This window comes from Aspergillus pseudoviridinutans (genome assembly GCF_018340605.1).
Source record: "Aspergillus pseudoviridinutans IFM 55266 DNA, scaffold_3, whole genome shotgun sequence".
NCBI lineage: Eukaryota > Fungi > Ascomycota > Eurotiomycetes > Eurotiales > Aspergillaceae > Aspergillus > Aspergillus pseudoviridinutans.
Window position 1 is genome coordinate 2,531,246 of NW_025091283.1, and position 13,480 is coordinate 2,544,725.

The following is a 13,480-nucleotide window of genomic DNA, read 5'->3' on the forward strand; positions in this document are numbered from 1 at the left end:
TAGATATCAGCAAGCAGTTAGAGTGAACGATGAACATCCTCCATTCCACATTATCAACCTGGCGGGACCGCCTGGCCCCCGTCTCCCGCACCTCCACCTTCCGCACCACCGGCCAAATCACCCCAGAAGAGTTCGTCCTGGCGGGCGACTACCTCGTCTACAAGTTCCCAACATGGGCCTGGGCGGACGCCTCCTCCCCCGCCAAGCGAGTCTCGTACCTGCCCCCGGGGAAACAGTTCCTAGTCACCCGCGGGGTCCCCTGCCACCGACGGCTGAACGAGAACTTCGCCGGCGACGCAGGCCACGAGGATGAGATCGTCCGGGACATGCTGTCCGGTGCGGACGCGGACGATGGCGGCGGGTGGCTGCGTACAGGCGGGGGCCGCGATCTGGCCGAGAAGCAGGCGGAGCGGATAAAGGATGTGCGGACAKTAGATGAATCGGGGAATATGGGCGAGCGGGAAGAGGACGAGGAGGAGATCCCGGATATGGAGGACGACGATGATGACGAGGAGGCGATCATCCGGGAACCGGCGGGCAAGTCGACGACGCAGTACGTTCTCTCATTCCATCTATGTAAGCTGCGTTTTCACTGACATGTTTGCTAAAAGGCCGATCCGCACATATAACCTCTACATCACATACTCGAATTTCTACCGCACCCCGCGCCTCTACCTGTCCGGCTACCTTTCGCCCTCCGAGCCCCTCCCCCCTCATCTCATGATGGAGGACATCGTGGGCGACTACAAGGACAAAACCGTGACGCTGGAAGACTTCCCCTGGTTCGACGGCGGCGTCAAAATGGCCTCCGTGCACCCTTGCCGCCACGCCTCCGTCATGAAGACCCTCCTCGACCGCGCCGACGCAGCCCTCAAGATCCGCCGCGATAAGCTCAAGCAGGCGCATTCGGCGGCTGAGGCGAACAGGATCAACTCCGAGCGTGGGCTGGAGGGCTTGGTGGACGAGACCCGGGGCCTGTCGCTGAATGAGCAGCAGGGGCATGCGGCTGGTGGAGATGAATGGGAGGTGCTTCAGCATGACGAGGAAGATCAGGTTGCTATCCGGGTTGATCAGTACCTGGTCGTGTTTTTGAAGTTTATCGCTAGTGTGACGCCCGGGATTGAGCATGACTTTACCATGGGTGTATGATCAGCTTTGGGGAGATATGTTGTGCTCTTTCTGGTGGGTGTTAGGCGTTAGCGAGGAGTCTTTCTGCTTTCAATTCTATGAAGATATGACGGGAATGAGACGAGACAGTTCACCATCTCAAATTCTAATAATTCTTTAGTTTGTCTTCTTGGGGTCACCCCCGGCAGCATACACAAAGACGATATTGCATTCATTGAGACACACTTGGATTATACTATACTCTACTCCTCGTCAGGAACGTATAGAAATAAAATATCTAACACGACCGATGCACCCGTGCCAATGCCGACAGAGACAGAACCGGTCGATAGGAAGAAATTTGAACAGGAACAGAAGGGAAAGGAAAGGTCGGAGTAGAGTATACGAGACACGCGGTGTCCCTGAGGAAGCCATTATACACTAGCCGGGTTACGGCCCGGGCGCCCCCGTGCACTTGTTCTGATGGTTCAACTGCAGGTGCAGGAATGATCAGCGGGGGGTGCTGGTGCTGGTACAGGAGGGGCAGCGACAGGAGCTTCAGGGGGAGGAGCTTTAGGAGTCTGCGCAGGAGGCGCCGGAGGAGGAGCGGGGGCAGGGGGGGCGGGGGCAGGGGGAGTAGAAGTAGGAGGAGCAGGAGCAGGGGGAGCGGGGGCAGGGGGAGTAGAAATAGGAGGAGCGGGGGCGGGGGGGGKAGAAGTAGGAGGAGCAGGGGCAGGAACGTGCGAAGTCTCGGGCTGCTCGGAGTGAGTCTCCTCATAATCATGGTGATAGAAATTCCCAAAGGTAGCGCTGGGGCCGTCGGGGATACCAAATGTGGAGAAGTCGCCTGCGTCGGTGTTGGTGCTGAAGCCCGAGTGCGAGCCATTCTCATTGTCGCCCACATCGTGGCTCTCCTGCTTTCTTGAGGAGAAGGAATCGCCTTTGTTAAAGGTTGGTCCGGCGGGGATGCCAGCGTTCATGAAGGATGCGGCGCCGGTGTTGCTGCTAGAGCTGGAGCTCGGGTTGGAGGGCGAATCATTGTCATGCTCATTCTCATCGCAGTCCTCATCGCGGTTCTCATTGCGGTTCTCGTCGCGGTTCTCATCGTTGCTGGAGGAGAAGGAATTGCCTTTGTTAAAGGCTGGTCCGTCGGGGATGCCAGCGTTCGTGAAGGATGCAGCATCGGTGTTGCTGTGAGTTGACTGCCTTTTGGCCAGGCTTTCGACCTATTTCTTTCTTAGCATGGGACGCCAGCTGGAAAAGGGTGACAATGCGTGTCATATCTTACATCAGTGATGGGAGCCGAGAGGACAGCAATAGGGCCAACGGCGAGCAGAAGGCACAGCAGCGCCGAGAGCTTTTTGATGTTGTGAGTCTTTGTCATATCGATGGAAGGAATGTAATGATAAAGTTCCGAAGAAGAAAAAAGAATGTCGTTCAGATATATAAACGAATGACTGCTCTCAACGAGCGGAAAAGTCAAAGAGTGGATGAGAGATAGACCACAACATGCTGTGGGACAGGAGGTCTTTTATATCTGCCTTCATCTTCTGTGCAAATGAGTCCTATGCCTTCGCGAGGCAGTTTCACATCCTTCGTAGCCAGCCACCGAGATCCGAGCACTTGACATGTAAGGCATTAAGATGAAGACTATTCTTAGTCCGATAATTAGCTAGGAGCACAGGATGAGGGGTATATCGGCCTCTCCTCCGGATTTGCACTGCACATGCAGATGCAGCGGAAATACATCGAAGGGCAAAGGGATGAGACAAGAAGAAATCGTGGCTTGATACGTCCTTTCGAGGTTGATGCCATGCAAGGGCGGCTGAGTTATTGATACGCCCACAAGTCAAACGCCAGTGCCTGGAACTTCTTTAAGCAGCGCGGTCTGGTAAGGTTTGTTACACATCGCGAAAGTCAGATTGTCGACTCAACCTTGAAGAGATGAGAATAAGACGCTACCTCAATATCATCGTTCTAGTATTCCGAAACGGGAAGAGAAGCATGGGCCACCTAAATGACTTGGATATATATATCACATTGCTAACATGACCTCCCCAAAAATCGCCGATAATGTGCGTCGAACAACAGGTGTATCATCGTAAAGTAAATAGAAAAGGGGTCAACTTGTAAACGACTCGTGAGAAAATATGCAAGTGGAACTGCGCACGCCTCAAGCTTTTTCAAAGTCAGAGGCCCCAAACGCAGTGCCGAAATTGGTCGTTTTTTTGAATATCAATTCAGGAACGGACTCAGTAGGGTCTGCATCTGCTGCCTTCTCGTCGGCCGGGCCGGGGTCAGAGGAGTGACCAATCACTCGTCTGGCCTGATCGAGGAGTTTCAGATCCAGCTCCTGTAGGAACTCGCTGTCATGCTCCTCTTCATTCAGCAGGGATAACGGCCCCTTGAGGGCAGGATCATCAGGTATGTCCGGAAAGTAGGAGTCGGAATTTTCTGCAGGCTGTCCAACCCTCGTCGCCCTAGGGGCGAAGGGCTCTTCTTCCTTGCCCTGGACACTGGTGAGCACGTCACCGTTAACCGAGGCCTGCTCTGTGTCCGCATCGGCATCAATGAGCACCATCGGAGTGTGCCCAGCATCCCTAACTAGATTCACGTCGGGTGGCCCAAGCTCGGAAAGTTTCAGCTTCAGGCTGTTCTTACGTTCCCAAGACGTTTTCGAACGATCGGACGACTCTGAAGATACGTCCATTGGCGAAGGGGATGGTGGTGTCAGCACGCGGGCGACGACATCGGGGGGCAGCGCTGAAGATTTGAGCGTAATGCCATCTAGCTTGCTGTCAAGCTTCTCGATTGGGACGGGTACGCTCATACACGMGGAGAGTTCGGCTGCACGAGCCTTGGGGGATAGCGCCGCATCTAAGGACGACGCAGTGAGTGGCAGATGCGCTCCTTGCTCTGTGATCGACGCGAGGTGGTTCTGACCATCGGTCTTTTCCACATCGTGAAAAACCCTTGTGGGCCGACTGGTAGGGCTGGGCCCCTCCCACACCTGAGCACTCATATAATCGTGGCTGCGGTGGCGCTCAGTAGATAAATTAGGGGCCACCAGACCACCGAAGGGGTTCAAAGAGAACGCGGCAAATGTGCTAGGAGCCGGATAGTCATCGTTCGGGGTACCTTTGTTCTTCAACAAGGCTTCTAGTTCTGATATTCTTAGTTTCAGGAGCTCCCTCTCCTTCTCCCATAATTGCCGTTCCTCTGCGAAAAGTGCCCGTTCATTCTCGAAGCTCGCCCTTTGGCGGTGGAGAAGCGTTCGGGCCTGCTCCAGATAATCGGCGCTCAAAGACGAGTAAGAGAAGCGATCGCTTTCTGCTTTGCCAAGCACCCGTCCGTGATAGAACTTGGAGGCGGGGGTACTGGTCGAGACCGACTGTGCACGGCGGATGGGGGTTGCCGTTGGCGAAAAGCGAACCTCCTTGTAGAGGCTCCCATGCCCATTGGGAACCTTTGCAGTCGTTGGTTTCATGGTGGCGGTAGCCAGATCGTCTCACGTGAAACAATTGCAGGATCGTCGTCCAGTTAAAAAAGCCTCTCCTGTCCAAAGGGATGAAGAGGTGGAGAAAAAGAGAAAGAAGCAAGGGAACTTCAAAGACAATAAAACTAATACAGGGGAGACTGAGGACTCGAATCTCCACGAAAATTTGCCAATAATCAGCGGGTTGTCGATGATGCGTGAGGATTATCAACTTGGCGTTCTCTGGGAAATGGAAACAGCATCGCCAGGGCAGATCTCCACCGCATGAAAATTAAAGGGAAAAACAGATGCAGGAAACCACCTCAAGGTACAGACAAGAGGAGACAAGGGGTTCGCTACGCACAGCGTCCTCCTGTACGACGTTGAGTAGTTAATTTTCGACCGACAACTAGTGTACGAAGCGGTGCCTGAAAGCGCGGACAAATATGTAAGAACTCCTCAGGCGCAGCGTGGCCCCATAGAAGGAGCAGCGATAGCGTTGTCAACTGCTCCGTATTGTGGAGGTCGAATGTTGGATTGTTTGGAGCCAGCCAAACGTCGGGCGACAAGTGGACTAGGGCAATCTTTCACCGCAGCGATAGTAGTTCAGCGCATCATGTTACCAGAAGAGGAGCGCTGGTAAACGACCGCAGACTGAAGCATTTATATCAGTTTTCAGAAAGCGGGTCGACGATGGATGTCCCACATTTATGCGGGGGAATCGTGTGCGACGTACCAGACTAGCACCTCAGTCTCCTACCGTCCTTTTATGAGAGTGTAACCTCAGTGCTCTTTCAACGAACCGAGGCTGTCGAATTCGGGCGCCAGCACGGAGATGATTATCGACGAAGGATAGAGAAAGAAGGATAAATCAATGGTTATATCTCCAAATGGATGCCAATCGCAGAGGTATGCATCAGATCTTTGGGAATCTACAAAATGGAGGTGGTAGGGGAAAGTGGGCGATCACGAGAGACACGATGACGTTATGCCATACATAACCCGTCCAACAGACGATCGATTCTCCTCATTCAAGTGTCATTTGCGAGTTCTTGTGTCTGTGTAAATATTCTAATTGATTATTATTCCTGAATGATCATCCGAACTCTCCCGTAGTCAAGAGTCAGAATGGTACTTGGAGTTGGGGTTTGGTCGGCCGATCATGCCATGAGCTCAAGCAGTATGTTTGGCATGCAGATTTGGCCCTTAAATCATCATATAATCTTGCTTCCTTCGATATTAGTATTAGTATAGCACTGGTATAAGTACAGGGAGCGGATATCTATCCAATCGGTCTAAGTCTATATGAGATGAGTACGCCCAGTCACAGAAACTCCTCCGTGCCAAACCCTTCAATATGAAAGCAAACCATCCAGATGAGAAACACGAAACATTCCACAAAAAGCAAGCCAGCGCCATGCATTGCCTATCCGAGCCTCCTGCGCCAGAATAATCCCGTTAGCTCCAAGTGATTGACCCACGCCAGCCCGAGATCGGACAAGACTCAATGTCGGCTTTTGCAGTGCATAACAAAGGGACGTCATCCTGCAGCAGTCCCCAACCGTTCATAAAGTCTAAAACGAACGATGGCATATGCTGCAAGATCTGACTCTCCAAGCGAATAAGAATAAGAGAAGATTTTCAAGTTCTGTCAAAGAGAAGGCCGACCTTGCGACGACCGACTTCCCCTCCTCAACAACCTCTGCGCCTCATCCATAACATGCCGATGAATCGACGGCAACGGAAAGAAATGCAGATCCTTCCTCATCGCCCCAAACACCGTCGCCAGATAAAGGACCCCACGAGCCGATAGATCGCGCCCACCCACAGAAGCAGACGGATAGTAGAACCTCGGATCCAGATAAAAGAAGACACTAGACCACTGCGGCAGCTTCTCCATGAGCAACCGTCCCGCGCGCTCGTAGTCCTTCAACATGCGCTTCGGCACTCCCGTCTGCGAATGCACAAAGAAGCAGATCTCGAAGCCAACGCTACGAATGCGGCTGCGTGCCGTCGCGCTGAGGGTATCCAGGAACGCACCGAGACGGCTCAGATCAAACGAGTTCAGGAAGAACAGGGTGTGGCGCGAGTAGAGAAAATCCTCTGCTTCGTCATGGATCTGGCGGTTGACAGATAGCAGATTGCGCGCCGTGCCGTCCTGCCCTACCCAGCTGGGACACATGGAGAGGGCGCGGAACCGTCCGCGTGAGGTGAAGCTGTTGCCACGATCATTGACGACGATCAGCGGACGGTCCGTGTATTCATTAGGGATCGACAGAGCATATTCGTAGATCTTCAGACGGAGCTCCGGAGGTAGTCGAAAGAAACCCGACAGCTTGGAAGGTGTATTTCGAGGACTCCGTGCCCCGATTTGTGCGGATTTCGATGTAGAAGCGATGACCTCCAGCATATCAGAGTCGATCGAGACTGTAGCTTGATAGCATAGAACGAATGACAAGAGTAAGAAGAACAAGGAACTCTTTATCTTTAGGAAGACCCCAGTGTGGGAAAAGCTCCCAGTGACATCAGACAGTCCACAGAATAGATAAATCAAAACGATATCAGAATCAAACACTTCATCCAGTGCCCTCTCTACAAGGGTACAAAGATAATAATGTGCAGAAGGGGGAAATTCTGCAGAGACTGAATCGCTTGGAATATATGAATCAGAGCATTCCAAGCTGATATGCACCGATGGACTGACAATTGAGTCAGTATTCGGCAAAAACAGTAAAGAAAAAGAGAGAGCAGGAGAAAAAAGCATCATACCACTGTCCAGCATCCAATCAGTCCAACATCCGCTGTCATCGTGCCTCCACCACAGGCTGGGCTATCGAGGATCTGTCTTACATTCTGCAGCTTGAGTCGGGCCGACCGACGTCAGGGAAGAAAATTCCTGCCGAAAACTTTGGCTCTCTCTGCCATTTCGATCAATCGGATGAAATGATGGAAATTAATGGGACCTGTCCGACGGTCAGAGAGGAATAGAGAAAACTCAATTTGGTATGTGTCTTTGGTTCATCGGGGTCTTCCATTGCTCGGCATCTCAAAATTGAGTGGCAAGAAACGAATGGAGACGGAGATGTTCGGGATCAGTCGCCGCCATTTTTCCAGTGTTTAGAATAAGTATAGAACCTTTATTGGGCTTGTTTCTTTTCACGTCGTCATGGAATTTACCTCTCAGGGCAGATCTTTATGAAGTAATCAAATGATAGGATGCAGCAATCATTGTATAGACCCAAATACAACAAATAGAATCTCTTAGACCATGTCACGTCCGTTTGTAGACCCCCAATGTCCACGCAGCCCGGAGGACAGCCAGACCCCAAGCCATACCGATGCTATCGCGAACGACATTCAGCTTGCTGCCCTTGACCTCTCTCCAGCCCACGGGAACCTCTGCGACCGGGATATTCGAGAATTCAGCCAGCATGAGCATCTCGACGTCGAAAATCCATCCTTCCGAGTGCATATAGGGGATGATATAAGGCAGCGAGGCCCTCGAGAATAACTTGAACCCACACTGGGTATCTTTGATGGTCGCTGTTTTGGGAGGCGTCATAAGCCACAGTATCAAATGAAACGAATGCATCAGGAAATTGCGTAGTTTCGAACGCTGTGGTCGGGAGTCCGATGTCAGCTTTGCCCAGTTCACGACGGGAGCTACAAATCATACCTTGACAACAGCCTCACTACCAACCATGTGCGCTCGCGAACCCACTGCTACTCCACGCCCGTCCGAGTCCTCAATGTCCCGGCAAGCAGTGACCAGCTTCCCAAGATCCTCAAACTTGCTCGCCCCATCGGCATCGGCGAACACCACGTACTGACCGCGGATATGCCGCATACCATGCGTAACCGCCCCGCCCTTCCCCCGATTCTCGGCCAGAGTCACCACCCGGATCGTGCCGGGCGGAATATGGACCCCCTCACGGGGCGTCGGCGTCCAAGGACCAGCATACCCCTTAGGATGTAACGAAAGCTGGTGGTCGCGGGCAAAAGCAAACGCGACCTCCTCCGTCTTATCCTTGGATCCGTCGGAGACAATGATAATCTCCCAGCCCTTCCCAGCTGGAAACTTGCCGTTAGGTATGGCCGTTGTCGTGGCATGGCCGTTCGCATGGCCGTTGGCCGGTTTCCGCTGTCGGACTGCATCTCCGGCCTTCTCGTCGGAGGTGGACGACGCCCCTAATGTCCCGTACATCCTCTCCAGGTAGTTGACCGCCTCCTCTAGCATGCCGGCCAGACGGTCCTCCTCGTTGTACGCGGGGACCACCAATGACATGAATAGCTCCGCTTTCTCCATATGGGAATGGTCAAAGATCCGACCGGGACGTTTCTGCCGGTCCAGGGCGTCTTGCCAGCAGGGCAGTTGTTCGGGTTGTGTGATTGCTCCATCCTCGGAAAGGGTGCGGTATCGCTTCTCCTCTGGTAATGGCTTTCGTGGTTCGGGTGCGACTAGGTAAAGGACGGCGTAGAACTTGGAGGAAATATGTCAGTAATTCTCAAGACCAAACGTTGGCATAGGAGGAAGAAATCCGACAGGAGAGCATACAAGAATGAATGATCCCAGAAGGGTCGCGGATATGGCAACCAGGAGGACGGGAAGAGGCACGCTGGCTAGCAGTTTTGTGCATTGGACACACGTCCCAATCCACGATTCCTCAGCCATAATGGATATGACAAACGCGTTGTAAATGAAGAAAAATGTTGCAATGATAATCACAGTGGCAGTAGACGAGCTTAGGCGCTCGAGATACAGGTCAAGACGATCCCTGGTTGGTCGGCCATGCGACACGGAGCCTGTCTGGTCAGTAGGACTCGCATTGAGAGTTGAAGTCGCTACAGACAATGGCCATCATGCGCGGAATGCCATGACAATGGGGCGGAGGACCGGATAGCCAACTTGTCCTTTTGATTTTGGGTTTAGTGAGTAGCAGATAGCTGGTTGCAAGTACCCGCCAAGTGTAATTGGATCCTTTGGATCCCTTTTTAGATAGGTGGTCCTTTGACGGGCCGCGATGCTTCAACCCCACAACGGCCAACAGGCACTTACGTATACGGCCACGCACTATTCTACTACTAGGTACACGGACATAACCAGGTAGATGCACACGTCTGGCATAGACATCCTATGATTGGCGGGCATTATTTATGCGAACGATGCTCAATTGCAAAAGGTTATTTACTCATTTCATAGGCTCCAAGAATGAGCATGTACGGCCCGATCACAAGCAAATCTGCGGAAGGGAAATACGGGCCCAACATCGTATCATCACTGGTGACAACTCAACGAAGCCGTCTTATCCCATAAAAGTTCACACAAGTGTAGGATCCAAAAGGAACCCAGTTGTCTACAGAATAGATGGGGAGCAGAAGTAACCCATCTGGTAATACCACGTGATCAGGAAGAATGCAACTTCGACAAGTAGATACCTCTGGAAGTATCATCCCTGGGCAGAGTAGGAATATGGAAAGAGTCTAAGATGAAGTCGCGAGAATGTCATCTTAGAAAATTGAATGTTCATGAATTGCATTTGCGAGCGAGGGTATTGGCAGTGTTTGCTTGGCACAAGCGTGATCTGGCAGATCAGCATAATGGTCACTTTCATAAGCGCTTCTGACGAATTCGCCTTACGCAGGCTGTTGTCGGGGATAGTGACAAGTCATGCCATTTTCCATTCAATTGCTTGGCATTGATGTACAGCCATTGATGACACGCCTTATTCCTAGGTTGGTATCGTCGCACTCTCAGCTTTGACAAGCTTCTGATCGACAGCCCAGGATCTCGAGCGCAATTGGCGAAACTGTGTTATAACCTGGTGTAAGAGAGAAGCTGAAGCCTCAAGTGTCAGGCATTTCCGAATCGCGGGCCCCCGGCTGCGGCGCTGCGACTTTGAAGGGATTGTGCTGCTCCGCAAGTTTCTCAAGTCGAAGCGCAAGGGGTGTCACCGAGAACTTTCGGGAGACGGGGTCGTATGTCATCCAACGTTTGGACTGTACCTTGTTAGCATTTTTACACATTCCTTTGCCGCGGTCTTTCAGGCATACCGTCGCCAGCTTCACTCCCAGCCAAAGGCACCTGTACATCCTGGAGACGTTCAGAGAGGGTAGCTCAATGAGACGCCCCTCATCCTCAATGAGAGAATCCTCAAAGAAATGAGGCGGGAAATAGAGTTGACTCCAGAGCTGACCACGTATTGAAAAGTCCTCCGGCAATTGTTTCCTCTCTTCCACAGTAGGGAAATGGGGACCTTCGAAAATTCGAATATCTGCATCATCGCGAATCATGGTATTGAGAAAGGTGGCGATCTTTCTCCACGGGACGAAAGCTTCGACGTATTCTATGCTGCTCTTGCCATTGAGTGCTAGGCACCAGAGGAAGGCTAGCGAGATATGCACTGTGGGATAAATGTTCTTGTTCCCGATCTGGTCAAGAAGGACAGACAAGGTTTGGAATGTCAGGCACGACGCGTAAAGACTAAGTGGCGAATACCTTCGACCATCTGTGGATGCCATTGATCCATCCTCGGTCAAATGGAGGTCAGAAGCGTAAGTCGACGTTTCTGCAGACGTGGATTGGGTCTCCAAAGCAGATTTCCCTTGATGGATTCCTCCCGGGTGGAACTGGGCGGGTAAGGCGGCGTCCGGGTGATTGTATTCGAATATGGCTGCGAAATTGCACGACGACATGTAGACGCCCTGCATCTTAAAGGCGGCCCCCATTCGGCCAACATGAGTATCCAAGTGTGCCAAAAATTCCTCTGCTGATCTGTAGAACTGAGGCGCCGGATTGCGATAGAAGAGATAGCCATGAGCCAAAACAAAAGCCGCAATGAGCGGATAGTGATGATGTGCTTTTGGCGCATTCAGAAGCGGATTAAACAATGATGGTATGCTTTCCCTCGTGCTTGGAAAGGAGTGCACACTGACTAAAGACTTTGTATAGTAGAACAGCTGCTGGACTACATCCGGGCGAGCTAGGACAGCAAGGTGATGTTGTATCCTGCCAACATCAGGATTCCTATCTGCCGCCTTGTTGTACCAGTATCTGGCGACGCCAGCCCAGATCTCGCGGTCCCGCAGGTCCACCTCTTCTACTGCCATTCTGTATCGCGCTAAGTCGCCCAGGCATTCGATCCAGGTCTCTTCAAATGCGCGGACACTTTCTAACAGCAGAGTCATCATCGAGTAAGCCATGTAAATGAAAGTCAGCATATGCTCCAGGGAGTCAGGGAGCCGATGGCGTAGTAGCTCTAGGAAGGAATGGATCCCGTAACGCCACATACGAGCCGGCATGGCATATTTCTCTGCCAGTCTTTTGAGCATAGGGCTTGCGGACGGATGTTGTGATGCTAGAAAGAAGTCGTGATGCTCGTTCAGCAGCGTTCGATGTAAGGCAATCAGGGCCTGCCATTGGAGTGGGGACAGCGCAGTCTTCGACTCGGACTGTTGCTTGTCGATTTCAATGCACTTCTTCTCCACCATGACTAGCCCGGCGTAGATTCCGCGCACTTCATTGATCAATTGCTCTTCTGTTATAGGATGAGTTTCTGGCTGCAGGAAGATCCCATGTGATGCTGTACCTCCGGCTACCGCTGAGTCACCTCCAGCGGATTTCTGATCAAAGCTCAATCCTTCCACGAGTCCTGCCGATTGCCCCTTGGGCCGCGCAGCGAGTTTCTCTTGCCTGACACTTGGCTGAAGGGTGGACACACTTCCATGCTGAACGGGGCTTGCACGCATCTGTTGCGCATCGGATTGCGCCACCTCTTGTCGCCACTTCGCGGCAAGATCGTCGGCGGAGCTTGCTGAAAATCTAGGCAGTCGCGTATCGCTCTTAGACGGACTACTTTTGCGATTTCCGATTTCGCCTACTATCCGACTGCCGGGGGTGCCTAGCATCTGGGAAGAACCTCGTTGTCGAGTCTTTAATTTCTGCTGGCGACCTTTTATGGAATGAGGTGACGCAGCCTCCATACTCCCTCCTGAAGCGAAGCCTTGATGGCTCAGATCTTCCGAGTCCGAGTTTTCTGGCATAGCCCCCGCTGAATAAGGCCTCTTTACAGAGAGCGAGGGGCTGACGGTGTGTCGAGCCGGATGGGTGATCGGATATGCCATAGGAGACCCATTATCGGCAGGCAAGCGACCAATTGGTTTCCTAAATAACTCAGTCAGTAGATGAGGGACAAACGGACAAATACATTGGAAGAGGAATAATGGAGTTGCCGACGGAAATACTTACTTGGGAAAGTCGCCGGTCTCATTTGCGAGCTTCGGGGAATCAATCGATTGGGCACTCAATTGGTCCGCCGCGTGGTCCTTTCTACTGATGTGGACGTTGGGATGATCTGGAACAATGCCCAACTGCTGGTACATAAATCCGTTGCTCATTATTCTCAAAGGATTTTAGAGTCAATCTGGAGCATGTCATCTGATTGAATTCTCCCCATCTGCATCAGCTGATATGATCCACATCCCAGCTTAGAGGAGAGGTAACGGATGAGACGGAGATTGGCAAGAGGGGCACGAATCTGCGGTGTCCAACTGTTGAGTGAGTAGAAGGAGCCAGACACACCAAGGGAACACAGGAAGATGACGGAAGACGGGCACAGCTTTGAATCTTCACTCTCAGTACACAACAAAGATGAAATACAAAATGGAATATGAAAACAAACAAAATGATACTGGTCAAAAGGATCAGCTGCACTCACGATGCCAGGCGAAAAAAATATTTCCAGTGAAGAATGAGGATAGTGATGACGACACTTACCTGAGGAAGCTATTGGAGCAAACACCAGCTTATTTATAGCTCTTGATCAAGACGAGGTTGAGCGCGACAGACAATGATGATTCTAGATACCAGGTAGGTAGGCAAAGGCAACCTAAACTAACAGG

The 13,480-nt window shown here is 51.9% G+C and overlaps 6 protein-coding genes across 6 annotated transcripts; 1 reads left to right on the forward strand and 5 right to left on the reverse strand.

The window, feature by feature from the left end:
- Positions 1-29: 29 nt before the first annotated feature.
- On the forward strand, positions 30-1,149 carry Asppvi_004603 (ATG3/ATG10 family protein; the record flags this gene model as incomplete). Its single annotated transcript, XM_043300553.1, has 2 exons — positions 30-553; positions 612-1,149. The coding sequence occupies 2 exons, from the start codon at positions 30-32 to the stop codon at positions 1,147-1,149; spliced, it is 1,062 nt and encodes a 353-aa protein (XP_043156488.1).
- Positions 1,150-1,557: 408 nt separating this feature from the next.
- Positions 1,558-2,491, reverse strand: Asppvi_004604 (putative cell wall protein; the record flags this gene model as incomplete). Its single annotated transcript, XM_043300554.1, has 3 exons — positions 1,558-1,599; positions 1,848-2,333; positions 2,396-2,491. 3 exons carry the CDS (start codon positions 2,489-2,491, stop codon positions 1,558-1,560), a joined length of 624 nt encoding a protein of 207 aa, XP_043156489.1.
- A 789-nt stretch (positions 2,492-3,280) lies between these two features.
- On the reverse strand, positions 3,281-4,594 carry Asppvi_004605 (uncharacterized protein; the record flags this gene model as incomplete). Its single annotated transcript, XM_043300555.1, has 1 exon — positions 3,281-4,594. The coding sequence occupies one exon, from the start codon at positions 4,592-4,594 to the stop codon at positions 3,281-3,283; it is 1,314 nt and encodes a 437-aa protein (XP_043156490.1).
- Positions 4,595-6,233: 1,639 nt separating this feature from the next.
- On the reverse strand, positions 6,234-6,992 carry Asppvi_004606 (uncharacterized protein; the record flags this gene model as incomplete). The annotated part of the gene is made up of 1 exon (XM_043300556.1): positions 6,234-6,992. One exon carries the CDS (start codon positions 6,990-6,992, stop codon positions 6,234-6,236), a length of 759 nt encoding a protein of 252 aa, XP_043156491.1.
- Positions 6,993-7,853: 861 nt separating this feature from the next.
- Asppvi_004607 (dolichyl-phosphate beta-glucosyltransferase) lies at positions 7,854-9,254 on the reverse strand (the record flags this gene model as incomplete). Its single annotated transcript, XM_043300557.1, has 3 exons — positions 7,854-8,198; positions 8,259-9,062; positions 9,138-9,254. The coding sequence occupies 3 exons, from the start codon at positions 9,252-9,254 to the stop codon at positions 7,854-7,856; spliced, it is 1,266 nt and encodes a 421-aa protein (XP_043156492.1).
- Positions 9,255-10,426: 1,172 nt separating this feature from the next.
- Positions 10,427-12,976, reverse strand: Asppvi_004608 (uncharacterized protein; the record flags this gene model as incomplete). The annotated part of the gene is made up of 3 exons (XM_043300558.1): positions 10,427-10,579; positions 10,634-12,743; positions 12,828-12,976. The coding sequence occupies 3 exons, from the start codon at positions 12,974-12,976 to the stop codon at positions 10,427-10,429; spliced, it is 2,412 nt and encodes an 803-aa protein (XP_043156493.1).
- Positions 12,977-13,480: the final 504 nt, after the last annotated feature.